The sequence below is a fragment of the Chiloscyllium punctatum genome, chromosome 7, assembly GCF_047496795.1.
Source record: "Chiloscyllium punctatum isolate Juve2018m chromosome 7, sChiPun1.3, whole genome shotgun sequence".
In the NCBI taxonomy this organism is placed as follows: domain Eukaryota; kingdom Metazoa; phylum Chordata; class Chondrichthyes; order Orectolobiformes; family Hemiscylliidae; genus Chiloscyllium; species Chiloscyllium punctatum.
The window spans coordinates 134478606-134499497 of NC_092745.1; the positions used below are offsets into that span (position 1 = coordinate 134478606).

The following is a 20892-nucleotide window of genomic DNA, read 5'->3' on the forward strand; positions in this document are numbered from 1 at the left end:
TAAAAGAGACCTAAGGGGCAACTTTTCACGCAGAGGGTGTTAAGTGTATAGAACCAGCTACCGGAGGAAGTGGTGGAGGCTGGTACAATTGCAACATTTAAGAGGCATTTGGATGGGTATATGAATAGGAAGGGTTTGGAGGGATATGGGCCGGGTGCTGGCAGATGGGACTAGATTGGGTTGGGATATCTGGTTGGACCGAAGGGTCTGTTTCCATGCTGTACATCTCTATGACTCTATGAAATGAAAAGTGGGTATAAAGAAGCAATTCTGTTGGAACATAAACACTGGCACTGGTATGTTCAGCGGAATGACCTATTTCTGTGCTGGGAACACTTGGTAATTGATCTACAATCACCTGCTGAATATTAGAGCTGGTATCCAGGTTTTTCAATGGTCCAGACCTACCTCCATTGGATAAATACTGGTTTGTGCAGTTGCCCCAGCCAGTGATCCTGCGAGAAACCTTTCAGAGGTTGTGATGTTTTGCTTGTCCCTTGCGAACAGCTTCTTATACTGCAGAAAATGGAAGAAAGGTCAAATGCCTGAAATTCAAAAGCACAGAAAGGCTTTTCACCCAGACTGACTTCATCCCGCAGTAGCAATCTGGTTCCTGGAATCCGAATCAATTCAGTTTCTAGAACCAGTATCCATTCCACTCCAGGAACCAGTAATGATCCTGCTCCCGAAATGGTATCAATTCAACTCCGGGAGTTGCTATCAACCCAGCTCTTGATATTGGACTCAATCTACCACTTAGAACCAACAGCAAGCCCAATACCAATCTACCTGCTGGACCTGAAAGTATATCCAACATCAACACTGATCCGGCTCTCTGGTCCGACATGAGAAAAATGGCAGCTTATATCTGCAGAGATTTATGAATCCAGTTCCTTTCTAAGTGTACCGAAATGATGATACCTAGTTTAGCATCAATGTCCACAGACCTAAACCATGGTGCTGACACAATATCAACAGTACCTGCTCATAGGCCATGAATTTGATGGCGGTTTCTGGTGCTATTTTCACTACGTTCATCCCATTTCCTCGCCACAAAGATGTCACTCCTCCCTCTTTAAGCATCTGCTTGAATCCATTGTACATATTCATTTGGTTTGATTTGGAAGAATGGACCTGGTTAGAATAGAGTAAAATTTGTTAAAATATAACAATATCCACAGTAATTTGATTTTATTTAGCAGAAAGATCAGCATAGAGATGTAGATAAATTGACTACACAAACGCCATTAACCTGAAACCCAGGGACTGCGATTTCTCCCTATGGGGTCCGAACTACCTGATATAAATCATGCGTTAACCCCATCACACATTCTCATTGTGGAAGGTTATTAATCTTTTCCTGTGTATTATGGGGCTAATTTACTTGTTATATTGTATATTATTGAACAAAGTAGTTGTTTAGCATATACTAACAAATAAAAACAATTACATTATTGAAAGAAAAGAATAAAGAAAATTACAGCACTGGAACAGGCCCTTCAGCCCTCCAAACATCCACTGACCCAGATCCTCTATCTAAACCTGTCATCCATTTTCTAAAGATCTGTATCCCTTTGCTGAAATGATGCTATTCTTCCCACCTCTACCACCTCCACTGGCAACGCATTCCAGGCCCCCAGCACCCTCTGCGTAAAGGACTTTCCATGCATATCTCCCCTAAAACTTTCCCTTCTCACTTTGAACTCATGACCCTTAGTAATTGAGTTCCACACTCTGGGAAAATGTTTCTTGCTATCCACCCAGTAAATGGGTAGGCGTTACAGCTCCTGTGGTTTTTTTTCCTGCTATTACACACAATCCATTGTTAGCCATAATAATCCCCATTAGCAGTTATTCGTTCTCCTAGACTGACCATTATCCACTCCTTTATCTCTCTGACGTTTCTTCTATCTCTTTCAGCTCTATCTCCACCTGTTATTTATTTCTTCTCCCCTTCCCCATCGTATCTTGTGCAAAAATAAACCTTTTCCTAGTTTCCATCAGACCCAAAATGTTAACACTAATTTCTCTCTACAGATGTTGACAGACCTGCAATGTTTTATACAGCTGCAACATAATTTGCCAACCTTTACACTCAATGTCTTGACTGATGAAGGCAAGCATGCTGTTATGCCTTCTTTATCACCTTATACACCTGTGTTGCCATTTTCAAGAAGCTATGGGGACTTGTATCTCAAGACCTTTCTGTATATCAATCTCTTAAGGGTCCTGCTATTTACTAGGTAAAAACAATGACTGCAGATGCTGGAAACCAGATTCTGGATTAGAGTGTTGCTGGAAAAGCACAGCAGTTCAGACAGCACCTGAGGAGCAGGAAAATCGGCGTTTCGGGCAAAAGCCCTTCATCAGGAATGCAGGCAGAGTGCCTGAAGGGTGGAGAGATAAATGAGAGGAGGGTGGGGGTGGGGAGAAAGTAGGGTAGAGTACAATAGGTGAGTGGGAGTGGGGATGAAGGTGATAGGTCAGGGAGGGTGGGGTCCTGAAACAGACTCAACTCTTTGCTACCTTCCCCCACCCTCCTCCCTGACCTATCACCATCATCCCCACTCCCACTCACCTATTGTACTCTACCCTACTTTCTCCCCACCCCCACCCTCCTCTCATTTATCTCTCCACCCTTCAGGCACTCTGCCTGCATTCCTGATGAAGGGCTTTTGCCCGAAACACCGATTTTCCTGCTCCTCAGGTGCTGTCTGAACTGCTGTGCTTTTCCAGCAACACTCTAATCCAGATCCTGCTATTTACTGTATACTTTCCTCTTGCATTTGACCTTCCAAAATCCATCAACCTCCTATTTGTCCAGATTAAGTTCCAACTGCTATTTTTCCAACTGATCTATATCCTGCTATATCCTTCGACAACCTTCCTCACTATCCATAATTCCTCCAATTTTCACGTGGTCTGCAAACTTTCTCAGCAGGCCACTTACATTTTCATCTGAATAATATATCTGAATACCAATAATACCAATACCAATACTGTTCACTGAACACCAGGCAGAAAAACACTCATCTACAACTACTGTCTGTCTTCTATGACCAATCCAATTTTATATCTAACTCATCAATGCATTGTGGATCCTATGTGACTTAGTCTTCTGGACAAAGCTAGACTTTTAGTAGCTACTGCTGACAGTGTAAGCTTTGTTTTGTTTAATTATAATAGAGTACAGACAGCAGTAGAGGAGATAGCAATTATTTTTGTCAGGAATACCTGCATTAGGACTTTGAGCCGATCGAGAGGGGCAGTGCCAGTACGAGACACGGCACCGGCCATTGCCCCAGACAGCAGTTGCTTCCACCACATGCCTGTCTTCTTCTCCTCTTCTGTAAATTCATCAGGAATGGTCAAACTGTCCCCAATGTCCAAAACCTAGAGGCGGAAAGTGAAACACATTTGGAAAGGACTGGCATGGATTTTGTTTTAATCAATCTGTTCAGAAATGTCATTACATACCTTTGGAGCAGATCCACTTGAACCCAGGGCTCCTGGTTCAGAAGCAGGAACACTACCACTGCACCACAGATGCCCTACAAGTTGTGGGAAGCAGCAGATATTACTTCCCACTGTGAATATGAATAATAGAGGATAGGTTTTGATCCATCGACCTAGTCATAGAATCATGGAGGTCTATAACACAGAAAAGACCCTGGGAGGTAACATGCCTTCCTGGAATCTCATTTGCAGACACTTATACATTCCTGTTGTGATTGAATTTCCTGTTACTAAAGCCTTCCCACAATTATTCTTTCACCCTCATGCAGCAGAGCCAATAGTGGCGCAATGGTTTTAGAGGCAGAGAGATCTAGAGCACAGAAAAAGGCCCTTTGGCCCACAAAGTCTGCATCGGACAAAAACAACCACCTCACAATTCTAATCCCGTTTACCAGCACTTGGCCCATTCCAGCCTTGTATATACCTAAGCGTACACCTAAACAATTTTTAAATGTTATGAGGGTTTCTGCCTCAACTACCCTTAGAGGCAGTGAGTTCTAGATTCCCAACACCCCTTCATGGAAAAACTTCTCCTCACAGACCCTGTAAACCTCCGGCTCTCGGCTCCCACCCCCCGCACCACCTTAACATGGTTCAAGTCCTCCACCAAGGGAAAGCTATCTTCCTGCCTACACTAGCTATGCCCCTTATAATGTTTTTTTTAAAAAGATTCCCTACAGTGTGGAAACAGGCCCTTCAGCTCAACCAGTCCACTTCGACCCTCCGAAGAGTAACCCACCCAGACCTATTTCCCTCTGACTAATGCACCTAACACTATGGGCAATTTAGTATGGGCAATTCACCTGACCTGCACATTTCTGGACTATGGGAGGAAATCGGAACACCCGGAGGAAACCCACACAGACAAGGTGGAGAACGTGCAAACTCCACACAAACAGTCGCCCGAGGCTGGAATCGAACCTGGGATCCTGGTGCTATGATGCAGGAGTGCCAACCACTGAGCCACCGTGCTGCCCACACTTTTCCATCCCCACCCCCTCCATCGCCACCCCTTATGTCTGTCACTCCCAATTCTGCTGCCCTGCTCTCTATTGATTCCTTTCCTTTGTCTCTCCCTCCAATTTCCCTGAGAACATTTGTTTCCAATTTAGGCACCCCACTTCCAGCCCAATAGCATTAAAATTTGGAGGGACAGTGGGAGGGGGTGATCTAGTTAAAACATGCAGAATACTGAATGGCCTGGACAAAGTAGATGTTGGGAAGATGTTTCCATTGGTAGCAGAGACTAGGACCAGAGGGCACAACCTTACAGTAAATAAAGAACAAAGAAAATTTATAGCACAGGAACAGGCCCTTTGGCCCTCCAAGCCTGAACCGATCCAAATGTAATTTCATACATCTCCATCATGTCCCTCTCAGGCTCCTCTGTTCCAAGGAAAAGAACCCCAGTCTGTCCAAACTCTTCATAATTAAAACTCTCCAGGCCAGGCAACATCCTGGTAAATCTCCTCTATACTCTTTCCAGTGCAATCACTTCTCTCCAATAAGGTGGATTCCAGAACTGCGCACAATACTCTAGCTGTGGACTTGGGGACTTATTAGCAATAGGCAGCATGCTTTTGTGAGGGGAATGTCGTTTCTCACACATTGATTGAGTTTTTTTTGCAGAAGTGACAAACATAATTGATGAGGGTAGGGCTGTGTATGATGTCTATAGGACCTTAGCAAGGCCTTTAAAAAGACCCTTTTTTTTAAGATTTGTGAAGTCACGTGGGACCTGTGGTGAGATGGTAAGATGGATACAGAACTGGTTTAGTCATAGAAGAGAGAGACTAGTGGTGGAAAGGTGTTTATCTGACTGGAGATCTGTGACCAGTGGTGTTTTGCAGGGATCAGTGCTGGTACCCTGGTTGTTTGTAATAGATTTATAAATGATTTGTAGGAAAATGAAGGTGGCCTGACTACTAAGTTTGTGGACAACATAAAGATTGGCGGAGCTGTGGATAGTGAGGAGGATTGACAGAGGATACAGCAAGATATAGAAAGACCGAAGACTTGGGCAGAGAAATGGCCAACTGAGTTTAATCTGGACAAATTGAGAGGTGACATATTTTGGAAGATCTAATGCCGGAGGGAAGTGTGCAGCAAATGGCAGAACACTTAATAGAATAAACTTACAGAGGGATCTAGCGTACAGTCCACAGTTCCCTGATAGTGGCAACACAAATGGATAAGGTGGTCAAGAAGGCATATGGTAAAAGTGAGGACTGCAGATGCTGGAAATCAGAGTCTTGATTAGAGTGATGCTGGAAAAGCACAGCTGCTCAGGCAGCATCCGAGGCAAAAGCCCTTCATCAGGACACAATCTTGGTGGCCAAAGCACCTGTTCCACTGTTCTTTGTGGCCTCACCAAAGTTTTGTACAACTCCAACATCACCTTCCTGTTCTTATAATTTAGGCCATGACAAGGCAAAAGATCCTGTACAATTACAGCAAGACATCCCTGCTCCTGTACTCTAATCCACTTACTGAGGCCAACATACTATTTGACTTCTTCACAACATGTTGCACCTGCAATGCTTACTTTCAGCAACTATTGCGCAAGGACATAGAGGTCTCGTTACACCCACTCCTCTTTTCCAATCTGTTGCCATTCAGATAATAATCCAAAGTAGATAACCTCATTTATTAACATTATATTTCATCTGCCGTGCATTTTCCCACTCATTCAGTCTGTCCAAATCACATTGCAGCATCTCTTCATCCTCCTCACACTTCACCATCCCACCCAGTTTCCCATCCAAACATGCTGCTGTCTGTATTGTAGAACAGTACAGCACAGAACAGGCCCTTTGGCCCACAATGTTGTGCCGAGATTTAATCCTAATGGAAAATATAGTAACAACCTATGCACCCCTCAACTCACTGCTATCCATATGCATAGGGGTAAAAACAATGACTGCAGATGCTGGAAACCAGATTCTGGATTAGTGGTGCTGGAAGAGCACAGCAGTTCAGGCAGCATCCAAGTAGCTTCGAAATCAACGTTTCGGGCAAAAGCCCTTCATATGCATGTCCAGCAGTCACTTAAATGTCCCCACTGTCCACCACCACCACTGGTAACTCATTCATGCATTCACAACTCTCGGTGTAAAAAATATACCTCTAACGTCTCCTTTATACCTTCCTCCTAATATCTTCAAACTATGACTTCTCGTACCAGTCAATCCTGCCCTGGGGAAAAGTCTCTGGCTATTGACTCTATCCATTCCACTCATTATTTTGTACACCTCAATCAGGTCTTCTCTCTTCCTCCTTCTCTCCAGAAAGAAAAGTCTGAGCTTATTCAACCTTTCTTCATAAGCCCTCCAAGTCCAGGCAGCATCCTGGTAAACCTTCTTTGCACCCTCTCCAAAGCCTCTGTATCTTTCTTATAGTAGGGTGACCAGAACGGGACACAATATTCCAAGTGTGGCCTCACCAGGGACTTGTAGAGCTGCAGCAAAACCTCGTGGCTCTTAAACTCTATCCCCCTGTTGATGATAGCCAAAACACCATATGCTTTCTTAACAACCCTATACACTTGGGTGGCAACTTTGAGGGATCTATGTACTTACAAACCCAGATCCCTCTATTCCTCCACACTGCTAAGAATCCTGTCTTTAATCCTATGTTCAGCATTCGGGTTCGACCTTCCAAAATGCACCACATCATATTTTTCCAGTTTGAACTCCATCTGCCATTTCTCAACCCAGCTCTGCATTCTGTCTGTCGTGCTGCAGCCTGCAGTAGCCCTCTATACTATTGACGACACCTCCAACTTTTGTGTCATCTGCAAACTGACTAACCCCACCCCTCAACCTCCTCATAATTTCCTTTTCCCCAATTAAATATCTTCCCTCGGTAACTGCTCCTTTCCCTCTCCAAGGCTATGGTAAATGTGAGACAGTTGTGATCACTTTCACCAAAGTGCTCTCCCACCGCAAGATCTGACATCTGTCCTGGCTCATTGCCGAGCACCAAATCCAAAATGGCCTCTCCCCTCGTTGGTCTGTCGACATACTGAGTAAGGAAACCCTCCTGAACACAGCTGACTAAACTGGCTCCATCCAAACCATCTACACTTAGGACGTTCCAGTCGATATTGGGAAAGTTGAAATCATCCATAACAACAACCCTGCTACTTTTGCATTTTTCCAGAATCTGCCCTCCTATGAGATCTTCAATCTCTCTACTGCTATTAGGTGGTCTGTAGAAAACCCCCAATGCGGTGGCTGTTCCTAACTTCCACCCATACTGACTCAGTAGGCAAACCTTCCTCAACAAACTTCATTTCTGTAGCTGTGATGTACTCTCTGATTAGCAATGCTACACACCCTCCTCTTTTTCCACCCTCCCTGTTCTTTTTAAACGTTCTAAACCCTGGAACATCAAGCAACCATTCCTGCCCCAGTGAAACCCATGTCTCCGTTATGGCCACAACATCATAGTCCCACGTACTGATCCATGTTCTAAGTTCGTCACTCTTATTCCCTCACCCCGCCTGCCAAATTAGTTTAAACCCTCCCGAATCACACTAGCAAATCTCCCACCCAGGATATTTGTGCCCCTCCAGTTTGGGTGCAACCTGTCCTTCATGTACAGGTCCCACCTTCCCCAGATGGTATCTCAATGGTCTAGGCCCTCCTTCCTGCACCAGCCTCGCAGCCACGAGTTAAGCTGCATTCGCTGACTGCTCCTCATCTCACTATCTCGTGGCACTAGTAGCAAACCTGAAATCACTACTCTATTCGTCCTGCTCTTCAGCTTCCAACCTAGCTCTCTGAAGTCACTTTTCAGATCCTCAATCCCTTTCCTGGCTATATCATTGGTGCCAGTATGTACCACGACTTCTGGCTGCTCCCCAACCCCCTTCAGAATCTTGTAAACCCGATCGGCGACATCCCGGACCCTGGCACCAGGGATGAAAATGTGTTGCTGGAAAAGTGCAGCAGGTCAGGCAGCATCCAAGGAACAGGAGAATCGACGTTTCGGGCATAAACCCTTCTTCAGGAAACTTCTTCGGGCTTATGCACGAAACGTCGATTCTCCGGTTCCTTGGATGCTGCCTGACTTGCGCTTTTCCAGAAACACATTTTCAGCTCTGATCTCCAGCATCTGCAGACCTCACTTTCTCCTGGCACCAGGGAGGCAACATACCTTCCGGGAGTCTCATTCCTGACCATGAAATCTCCTGTCAATCCGTCTGACTATTGAGTCCCCTACCACTAGCGCTTTTCTAATTTTCCCCCTTCCCTTCTGAGCCACAGTGCCAGAGACCTGACAACTATGGCTTTCCCTGGTAGGCTGTCCCCACCAGTAGTATCCAAAACGGTATACTTATTGCTGAGGGGAACGGCCACAGGGGATCTCTGATTTTATCGTTGGTTCCCTTTCTTCCCCCGACAGTAACCCAGCTGTCCTTATCCTGTGTCTGGGAAGTGTCCAACTTTCGGTATATCCTCTCGATTTCCCCCTCAGTATTAAAGGGTGCTGAGGTGAAGATTGTTGAGAGCTTCAAGTTCCTGGGAGTAAATATCACCAACAATCTTTCCTGGTTCATCCATGTAGTCACTACAGTCCAGAAACATACCAATGCTTCTATTTATTCAAAAGGCTAAAGAGATTTAGTATGTTCACAACGGCTCTTAACAATTTTTATAGATACACCATAGAAACGATCCTATCCGGAAGTATCACAGCTTGGTAATGGCAACTGCTCTGCCCCAGACCACAAATAATTACAGAGAGTTGTGAAAACAGCCCAGTCTATCACAAGAACCACTCTTTCTTCCATTGACTCAGTCTATACTTCCCTCTGGCCTGGGAAAGCACAACTTTGATAACACAAACCAACAGATTCAACAGCAGCTTCTTCCCTGCTGTTATCAGACCTATGAAGACCCCTCATATATTAGAGTTGATCTTTCTCTGCATTTTCTCTATATCTGTCGCACAATATTCTGCATTCTGTTGCCCTGCTGCACTTATGTATGGTATGATTTTGTTTGAATCGCATGCAATACAATACTTTTTACTGTATGTTGGTAGATGTAACAATAATAAATCAAAGTCAGCCTTGTGATTTCTGAAAACTTAGAGGTATTGCATTTGGATCCCCCATCTAAATTACTAACATATTCTGTGAACTGATGGGATGCTAGCACTGAACCCTGTAGTACCCCACTATTCACTACCACTCAGAAAATTACCTATTTATTTCCTACTCTTTGTTTCCTGTCTGTAAACCAGTTTTCTGTTCATCTTAATATATTACCCTCAATCCCATGTGCTTTAATTTTACATAGTGATCTCTTATACAAAAGGCTAAGTATTGTAGAGTCCTTACAAAAGAATAAAAAATGTGGAGTGATCTTCAAAAGGAAATTAAGAAAGCTAAGAAACTGTAGGAAAACCCATTGCCAGGTAGAATATAAAAAAGCTAAACAGTTAACTCAAGGTTGCCGGGGATCTGTATCTAAGATAGGCTGTCTAGGACCTCAGAACACAGGAAATGTTGCAGTCGTACTGGACATTGGTGAGGCTACTTTTGGAATACTAGTCACCCTGCTTTGGGAAAGATATTATTGGAGAGGGCACAGAAAAGAATTATATGAACGTTGCCAGAACTGCAAGGTTTGAGTTATAAGAAGAGGCTGGACAGACTGGGATTTTTTTCACTGGAGCATAGAAACCTGAGGGGTGACCTTATAGAATTTTAAAAAATCATGAGGAGCTAAGATAAGGTGAATAGCAAAGGCCTTTTCCCTAATTTAGGGGAGTTCAAAACTGGAGAGCATAATTTTAAGGTGCGGGAAGCAAGATTTAAAAGGAACATGAGGGGCAACTGTTTCACTTAGAGGGTGGTTCATATGTGGAATGATCTGCCGGGGAAGTGGTCAATACAGGTACAGTTACAACATTTAAAAGATATTTGTATAGGTACATGAATAGGAATGGTTAAGAGGTAATCAATCGGCCAAACACAGGCGAGTGGGACTAGTTTGGTTTGGAAACCTAGCATGGATGAGTTGGATGCAAGGGTCTGTTTCCATGCTATATGACTCTTCGACTCCCTGACTCTATGAATGGGGCAGGGCAATCAGCCCATTGAACCAACCCTGCCATTAAAACACTTTAATGCCTTTTACCCTCCACATCCCCATAACCCTGTACCCTACTGGTAATCAAAAATCAATCCATCTCTAGCTTAAACATACTCAAAGAACTTCCACAGACCTCAGAGGTGCAGCATTGCAAAAGTTCAATACCCTCCGTGAAAAGAAAATCTCATCTCAGACCTAAAAGGCATCCCCCTTATTTTCAAATTGTGCCTCTGTTTCTAGCCTCCCCAACAAGTTGAAACGTCTTGTTTTAAAATAAGTTGGTATGTTTCAATATTTGGTACGTTTCAATTAAATTATCTCTCCATCCTAGAAACTCGTGTTGTGGCCAGTTTGTTCCAATCTCTCTTCACTGGATAGTCCCATTATCCCAGGAACAAGTCTGGGGAACCTTCATTGCACTCCCTCTATGGCAATAATATCTTTCCTGAGGTAAAAAGACTAAACCTGCACACAGTACTCCATGTGTGATCTAACTAAGCTCCTATTTAATTGAAGTAAGACTTCACTGCTCCTATCCTCAAATCCTCATGATAAAGGCTAACATTCCATTAAGCTTCCTAAGAACCTGTTATAACTGCATGTTAGCCTTCAGTGACTTATTGTCAAGGACACCTCAGTTGTTCTGTACAACTACACTTTCCAACCTCTTACCGTTTAAGGAAGACTCAGCACATCTGTTTCTCTGATCAAGGTGGATCGCCTCACATTTTCCCACATTCTATTCCACCTGCCATGTTCGTGACCATTCACTAAGCCTCTCCCAGTCCTCCTAAAGCAGCTAATTTACATGTTCCCAATTTAAATCCCAATTTAGTTTTTTATCATACACAAATTTGGAAACTGGACATTTTGACCTCACCTCCAAATTATTGATAATTATTGTGAACAGCTGGGGCCTTTGAACTTGTAGCATTCCATGAGTCACAGCCTGCCAACTCAAGGATGACCCATTCACTCTGAATGGAAAAAGTGAGGACTGCAGATGCTGGAGATCAGAGCCAAGAAGTGTGGTGCTGGAAAAGCACAGCATGTCAAGCAGCATTTGAGGCACAGGAAAGTTGACATTTTGGCCATAAGCCCTTCATCGCAGGTGATTCCTGATGAAGGGCTTATGCCTGAAACATTGACTCTCCTGCTTCTCAGATGCTGCCTGACCTGTGCTTTCTCATAGAACATAGAACCTGTTCTGTGCTGTATTGTTCTTTGGCCCTTGATGTTGCGCCGACCTGTGAACTATTCTCAGTTCGTCTCCCTACACTATCCCAAAATCACCCATGTGCTTATCTAAGGATTGTTTAAATCTCCCTAATGTGGCTGAGTTGGCTACATTAGCAGGTAGGGCATTCCACGCCCTTAACACTCTCTGTGTAAAGAACCTGCCTCTGATATCTGTATTAAATCTATCACCCCTCAATTTGTAGTTATGTCCCCTCATACACGCTGACATCATCAGCCTAGGAAAAATACTTTCACTGTCTACCCTATCTAATCCTCTGATCATCTTGCATGTCTCTATCAAATCCCCTCTTAGCCTCCTTCTTTCCAATGAGAACAGGTTCAAATCATTCATCCTTTCCTCATAAGACCTTCCCTCCAGACCAGGCAACATCCTGGTAAATCTCCTCCGCACCTTTTCTAATGCTTCCACATCCTTCCTGAAATATGGGGACCAGAACTGTACACAATATTCCAAGTGTGGCTGCACTAGCATTTTGTATAGTTGCAGCATGATATTGCGGTTCTGGAACTGAATCCCTCTACCAATGAAACCTAACACACCGTATGCCTTTTTAACAGCATTATCCACCTGGGTGGCAACTTTCAGGGATACAGCACCACACTTCTTGACCCATTTATTCCAACTGTCTGTTTCTTCTGTCTGTTAATTGATCAATAATCCACACCGGTACATTATCTCCTATCTCATGTCTTTAATTTTTATATCCAACTTCCTGTGGTAGATTTTTATCAAAAAGCTTCTGAAAATTGAAGTATATTCTGTCCATCGGTTCTCACTTATCAATTTTGTTAGTAGCATCTCAAAAACTCTTAACAGGTTCATCAAACACAATTTCCCTTCACAAGGGGAACTAATATCCTGGGTGGGGAATTTGCTGGTGCTATTCGGGTGGGTTTAAACTAGCTCAGCAGGGGGATGGGAACCAGAGGTGTAACTGCAGTGCACAGGAGGATGAGAATAGGATGGACAGGGACAGGATTTCACGGTCATAGGAATATGCTGGCAAACAGCGAAGTGGTTTGAAGTGTGTCTACTTCAATGCCAGAAGTATCTGAAATAAGGTAGGTGAGCTTGCAGCATGGATAGGTACCTGGGACTTCGATGTTGTGGCCATTTCAGAGACATGGATAGAGCAGGGTCAGGAATGGATGTTGCAGGTTCCAGGGTTTAGATCTTTCATTAAAAACGGGCAAGGTGGCAAAAGAAGGGGACGCATGACCTTGTTAGTCAAAGATAGTATAACGGTGGCTGACAGAACTTTTGATGAGGACTCACCTACTGAGGTAGTGTGGGCTGAGGTTAGAAACAGGAGAGGAGAGGTCACACTACTGGGAGTTTTTTATAGGCCTCCGCAGAGTTCCAGGGAGGTGGAAGAGAGGATTGGCAAAATTATTCTGGGAAGGAGTGAAAGGAACAGGGTGATCATTATGGGGGACTTTAACTTCCCCAACATTGACTGGAAACGCTATAACTCCAGTACGTTGCATGGATTGGCTTTTGTCCAATGTGTACAGAAGGGTTTCCTGACACAGTATGTCAAAGGACCGACAAGAGGGGAGGGCACACTGGATCTGGTGCTTGGTAATGAACCAGACCAGGTGTTTGATTTAGTTGTAGGTGAGCACTTTGGAGAGAGTGACCATAATTCAGTTACGTTTAGTTTAGCAATGGAAAGGGATAGGTACATGCCACAGGTCAAGAGTTATCGATGGGGCAAGGGCAATTATAATGCAATCAGGCAAGAATTAGGATGCATAGAATGGGGTAGCAAAATGCAGGGGATGCAGACAATTGAAATGTGGAGCTGGTTTAAGGAACAGATATTGCGTGTCCTTGATAGGTATGTCCCTGTCAGGCAGGGAGGAAGTGATAAGGTAAGGGAACCATGGTTTACTGCAGAAATTGCATCTCTTGTTAGGAAGAAGAAAGAGGCTTATGTGTTGATGAGGTAAGATGGTACAGATGAGGCGATGGGAGAGTTACAGATCAGCTAAGAAGGATTTAAAAAGAGAGTTAAGAAGAGCAAAGAGAGGACACAAGCAGTCTTTAGCAAATAGAATAAAGGAGAACCCTAAAGCTTTCTATAGGTATGTGAGGAATAAAAGGATGATTAGGGTAGGAACAGGGCCAGTCAAAGACAAGTGGGAAGTTGAGTGTGGACCCTGTAGAGATCAGACAGGTGCTAAATGAATATTTCTCATCTGTGTTCTCTCAGGAAAAGGAGAATATAGTAGAGGAAAAGAATGAGGTTGCGAGATATTAGACTAGAAAGGACTGAGGTTAGTTATGCACAGGTGTTATCAATTCTAGAAGGAGTGAAAGTAGACAAGTCCCCTGGGCCTGATGGGATTTATCAGAGGATTCTCTGGGAAGCTAGGGAGGAGATAGCAGAGCCTTTGGTTTTGATATTTGCATCATCATTGTCTACAGGTTTAGTACCAGAGGACTGGAGGATTGCAAATGTTGTGCCCTTGTTCAAGAAGGGCAGTAGAGATGACCCAGGTAATTATAGACCAGTGAGCCTTACTTCTGTTGTAGGAAAGGATTATAATAAATAAGATTTATAATCATCTAGCAAGCAACAATTTGATTTCAGATAGTCAACATGGTTTCGTCAAGGGCAGGTCATGTCTCACAAACCTCATTGAGTTTTTTGAGAAGGTGACCAAGCATGTAGATGAGGGTAAGGCAGTTGATCCGGTATACTCGAACTTCAGTAAAGCTTTGATAAGGTTCCACATGGTAGGCTGATGGAGAAAATGCAGAGGCATGGAATGGAGGATGATTTAGCAGTTTGGATTAGAAACTGGCTTTCTGTAAAGAAGGCAGCAAGTGGTGGTAGATGGAAAATATTCAGCCTGGAGTCCAGTTACTAATGGTGTTCCACAAGGATCTGTTTTGGGACCACTGCTTTTGATTAGATTACTTACAGTGTGGAAACAGGCCCTTCGGCCCAACAAGTCCACACCGGCGCGCGCCCACCCAGGCCCATTCCCCTACGTTTAACCCTGCACCTAACACTATGGGCAACTTAGTATGGCCAATTCACCTAACCTGCACATTTTTGGATTGTGGGAGGAAACCGGAGCACCCGAAGGAAACCCACGCAGACACGGGGAGAACGTGCAAACTCCACACAATGCCTGAGGTGGGCACTGAACCCGAGTCCCTGGCGCTGTGAGGCAGCAGTGCTAACCACTATGTCACCGTGCTGTGCTGTTTGTCATTTTTATACATGACTTAGATGCAGGCATAGGGGGATGGATTAGTAAATTTGCAGACGACACTGAATTCGGTGGAGTAGTGGACAGTTTGTAAGAATGTTGCAAGTTGCAGGGGGTCTTGGATAAACTGCAGAATTGCAGTTCAATGGAGTGGAAAATGGAGTTCAATGCAGCTAAATGTGAGGTGATGCACTTTGGGAAGAATAACAGGAAGGCAGAGTACTGGGTCGATGGAAAGATTCTTGGTAGTGTGGATGTGCAGAGGGATCTTGGGGTCCATGTGCATAGATCCCTGAAAGTTGCCACCCAGGTTGATAGTGCTGTTAAGAAGGCGTATGGTGTGTTAGGTTTCATTCGTAGACGGATTGAGTTCTGGAACCGCAATATCATGCTGCAGTTATACAAAATGCTGGTGCGGCCACACTTGGAATATTGTGTACAGTTCCGGTTGCCCCATTACAAAAAGGATGTGGAAGCATTGGAAAAGGTGCAGAGGAGATTTACCAGGATGTTGCCTGGTCTGGAGAGAAGGTCTTATGAGGAAAGGCTGAGAGACTTGGGTCTTTTCTCATTGGAAAGAAGAAGGCTAAGGGGGCATTTGACAGAGACATACAAGATGATCAGAGGATTAGATAGGATAGACAGAAGACTTTTTCCTAGGATGATGATGTCAGCTTGTATGAGGGGGCATAACTACAAATTGAGGGGTGATAGATTTAAGACTGATGTCAGAGGCAGGTTCTTTACGCAGAGAGTGGTAAGGGCATGGAATGCCCTATCTGCTAATGTAGTTAAGTCAGCCACATTAGGGAGATTTAAACAATCCTTAGATATGCTCATGGATGGTTTTGGGATAGTGTAGGGGGACGAGCTGAGAATAGTCAACAGGTCGATGCAACATCAAGGGCCGAAGGGCCTGTTCTGCGCTGAATTGTTCTATGTTCTAAATCCATGTTGACGATACCAATTAGCTAATTATTACCCAGTATCTAATTATCACATCATTTATAATAAATTATAGCTTTTTTCCTGACTCCTGACACAAGACTAACAGGTCAGTAGTGCCCAGTTTTCTATCTCGCTCCCTTCTTAAATAATGGCGTGATATTCGCTCCCTCCGGATCTTTAGGAATTATTCCAGAATCTATAGAACTTTGGAAGATAATCACCAAAGCATCCACTAACTCTGCAGACATCTCCTTCAGAGCTCTGGGATATATGCCATCGGGTCATGGGAATTTATCAACTTTCAGCCGCATTAATTTCTCCACTACAATTTTACTGAAGCTAATTTACTTCAACACCTCATTCTCCCCAGTCACTTATATCTCCAGTTATAAGAATTAGGATCAGGAATAAGGAGTTCAGCCCCTCAAGCCTGCTCCAATACTTGGTACAATTCTGGGTGATCTCATCTCAATCTTAACTGCAGTTTCCTGCCCACTCTCCATAATCATTCAACAATTCTACAGATTCATAACCCTTTGAGAGAAGTAATTTCTCATTGTCTCTTTTTAACTCTACTACCTATATCCTAAAACTATGACCTCTTGTTCTAGACTACCCCACACGACAAAACATCTGCTCTACATCTACTTTGTCAATCCCTTTTAGCATGTTATATATCTCAATTAGATCTTCCCTTGTTCTGCTAAACTCCAGACAGCATAGGCTTAAACTGCTCAATCTCTCATCATAAAACCAATTCCTTCTCTCTGGAATCAATCCAGTGAATCTCCTCTGAAGTGCTTCCAATTCAATTACATTCCTCCTCAAGTAAGGGAACCAAAATTGTACGCAATACTCCAGGTGCAAACGCAGAAACACTTCCCTACTTTTACAATCTATTTCTTTCACAATAAATACCAAAATTCCATTTGTCTTCCTTATTACTTGCTGAAAAGATTCTGCACAAGAAAACTCTCTGCACCAAACCACTCTTAAGTTTGCCTCAATTTCAATGATAAGCTACCTTTATATTCCTCTGACCAAAATGGCTAACCTCACACTTAGCCATCTTATTGGTTATTATTGGTATCTTCTTCAGTGAACACAAACACAAAGTAATCATTTAGCTTCTTTGCTATTTCTCTCTTCGCCATTATAAATTCTCCTAACTCTACACTACCTGCAATGGATTCACATTTGTTTTCATCAAAGATTTCCTACAAAATACTATAAAAGCTTTTACAGTCTGTTTTTATTTTTTCCTACATCGCATTCATGTTCCCTTTTCTTGTCAGTTCTTTGTTTCTCCTTTGTTGCATTCAATAAACCTCTCAATCATCAGCATTATCGCTATTTAATAGAATCATAGAATTTTGCAGCACAAAAGGAAGCCATTCATCAATTATATTACTACTGGCTCCCGAAAGAGCTACCCAGCGAGTCCCACTCTCCAGCCCTATCTCTCGTTAGCCCTCAAACTTCATCACCTTTCAAATATATATCCAGCTCTCTTTTGAAGTTTTGTATGAAATCCGCCTCCACCACTCTCCCAGACAGCGCATTCTAAATCTAAGAACTCTCTGAGCAAAGAAGTTTCTCTCCATCTCATTCCATTTTTCATGTTGACAGTCTTGGAAATTGTGACTCTTTGCTACCGATATACCAACTAGTGGAAACTGAATATCCTTCTTTCCCCTGTCAAAATTGTTCATGATTTTGATCACCTCAATAAGGTCACCTCTTTGTCTTCTCTGCCCCAAGGGGAATAAGCCCAATCTCTCTAATCTTTAGCTGTGTCTAAAATCCTTAATTCCTGGTATCATTCTAGTAAATCTTTTTTGAACTTATTCCAGGGCTTTAACATCGTTCCCTAAAGTGCCCAGAACTGAATACATTACTCCAAATGTGGTCTGACCAATGATTTGCAGAGGCGTAGTATCATTTCCTTGCTTTTATACTGTCAGCCTCTATTTATAAACCCAAGGATCCTATAAACCTTCTTAGCAACTGTTTCAACTTGCCACCTTCAGAGAATCACGAACATGTCCTGCCAGTAGCAGTAGTGGACTCTCCCTCTTTATGGGTATTTAAGCAGGCATTGGATAGGTATATGGAGGATAGTGGGTTAGTGTAGGTTAGGTGGGCTTTGATCGGCGCAACATCGAGGGCTGAAGGGCCTGTACTGCGCTGTATTCTTCTATGTTCTATGTTCTATGTACTCATGTTACGTTGCTTCTCCCAATTCCTGACAAATATCACTACCGCCACTATTTAATGGCCTATAAATAACTCCAAACAATATCTGCTGCCCTCCCAATTTCTTCATTCCACCAAAACAGATTCCACACAAAAATAAAATAAAAAATGAACTGTCGATGCTGGCAATCTGAAACACACAAGACTAGAAATTGCTGGAGATATTCAGCAGGTCCGGCAGCATCTGTGGTAAAAAAAAGAGTTGACATTTTGAGTCCAGTGTCAAAATTGAAGGGCTTTTGTCCGAAACGTCAATTTTCCTGCTCCTCGGATGCTGCCTGACCTGTTGTGTTTTTCCAGCACCACTCTGATCTTGACTCTGATCTCCGGCATCTGCAGTCCTCACTTTTGCCATTTTGAGTCCAATGGCCTCTCTTCAAAACTGAAAGGTCTTTTTAAAATTCATTCACAGGGTGTGGGCATCACTGGCTAGACCAGTATTTATTGCCTGACTCTAATTGCCCAGAGGGCAGCTAGGAGTCAACCATGTTGCTGTGGATCTGGAATCACATTTATGCCAAACCAGGTAAAGATTTCCTTTCCTAAAGTCGATTAGTGGATTAGCTGGTTTTTACCCCACAGTTGACAATGGTTTTCATAGTCCCATTAGACTTTTAATTCCAGATTTTGAACTGAATTTAAATTCCACCATTTGCCTTGGCAGGATTCGAACCCAGACCTCCCAAATATTACCGAGCTCTCTGGCTTAATAGTCTAGCAACAATACCACAAGGTCACTGAACGGTTCTAAAGAAGGGTCGTTGGACTTGAAACATTAACTCTGATTTTCTCTCTACTGTTTCCATGTAGCTATGTTTCTATAATGACAATTAGTCATATTCATTTCTCTCTATTTGAGCTATTAGGTTAGTCACCTTAATTTGAATGCTGTGTGCATTCAGGTAGAACGCCATCAACTTTGTCTTTTGGACATCCTATCTGAGATAGACTGCCCACAGTGTGTCAAGAGATGTCCAAACAGGAACATACAGCAACCCCAAGCCTGTTCCACCATTAAATGAGGTCATGGTGATCTGTGGCCTGATCTTTGTTGAAAAGAAATCTCAGATTTAAAACTGACAATTGATCCTGCATCTAATGCCATTTGTGGAAGAAAGTTCCAAACATCTACTACCTTTTGAGAGTAGAAGTCATTCCTTAATTGTAAGGTCCTGGGGAGTGTTGCCAAACAAAGAGACCTTGGAGTACAGGTTGATAAATCCTTGAAAACAGAGTTGCAAGTAGACAGGGTAATGAAAACATAATTTGGTATGCTTGCCTTAGTCAACGCATTGAATACAGAGTTGAGAGGTTGTGTTACGGCTGTACAGGGCCTGGGTTAGGCCATTTTTAGAATACTGTATTCAATTCTGAACTCCTTGCTGTAGGAAAGTTGTGGTGAAACTTGAAAGGGTTCAGAAGATTTGTGAGGTTTGAGAAGATTTGTCGCTTTAAGGTTTTGGATGTAGGTTTGCTCACTGAGCAGGAAGGTTCATTTCCAGATGTCACTGAAGATGCTACCTAGTAGGGTTGCAAAACGTCTGGAAATCTTCCTGCTCAGTGAGTAAACTTACACCCAAAACTTGTAAGGATGTTGCCAAGGTTGGAAGGTTTGAGTGATAGGCAGAGGCTTGATAGGGTGGGGCCACCTTCCTTGGAGTGTCAGATGTTAGAGTCAAAGAGATGTACAGCATGAAACAGACCCATCGATCCAACCCGTCCATACTGACCAGATATCCAAACCCAAACTAGTCCCACCTGCCAGCACCTGGCGCATATCCCTCCAAACCCTTTCTATTCATATACCTATCCAGATGCTTTTTAAATGTTGCAATTATGCCAGCCTCCACCACTTCCTCTGGAAGCTCATTCCAAAAATGTACCACCCTCTGAGAGAAAACGTTGCCCGTTAGGTCTCTTTTATATCATTTCCCTCTCACCCTAAACCTATGCTCTCCAGTTCTGGACTCCCCCACCCCGGGGAATAGACTTTTTCTATTTATCCTATCCATACCCCTCATGATTTTATAAACCTCTATTAGGTCACCCCTCAGCCTCTGACACTCCAGGGAAAACTGCCCCAGCCTTTTCAACCTCTCCCTATAGCTCAAATCCTCCAACCTGGCAACATAGTTGTGTATCTTTTCTGAACCCTTTCAAGTTTCACAACATCTTTCCAATAGGAAGGAAACCAGAATTGCATGCAATATTCCCAGAGAAGCCTCACCAATGTCCTGTACAGCCATAGCATGACCTCCCAACTCTGTACTCAATACTCTGACCAATAAAGGAAAGCATACCAAACACCTTCTTCACTATCCTATCTACTTGTGACTCCACTTTCAGGGAGCTATGAACTTGCACTCCAAGGTCTCTTTGTTCAGCAGCACTCCCTAGGACCTTACCATTAAGTGTCTAAGTCCTGCTAAGATTTGCTTTCCCAAAATGCACCACACATTTATACATAGAACATTACAGTGCAGTACAGGCCCTTTGGCCCTCGATGTTGCGCCGACCTGTCATACCAATCTGAAGCCCATCTAACCTACACTATTCAATGTACGTCCATATGCTTGTCCAA

The 20892-nt window shown here is 43.4% G+C and overlaps 1 protein-coding gene across 1 annotated transcript in view; it reads right to left on the bottom strand.

The window, feature by feature from the left end:
* The window catches only part of LOC140480168 (mitochondrial adenyl nucleotide antiporter SLC25A24-like), an 81175-nt gene that overhangs the window by 36755 nt on the left and 23528 nt on the right, over positions 1-20892 (bottom strand). Inside the window, exons 5-7 of the mRNA XM_072574909.1 lie at positions 3235-3393; positions 982-1134; positions 409-516 (exon numbers count right to left, since the gene is read on the bottom strand). Coding sequence (XP_072431010.1) covers positions 409-516; positions 982-1134; positions 3235-3393 — 420 coding nt within the window. The remainder of the gene's footprint in view (positions 1-408; positions 517-981; positions 1135-3234; positions 3394-20892) is intronic.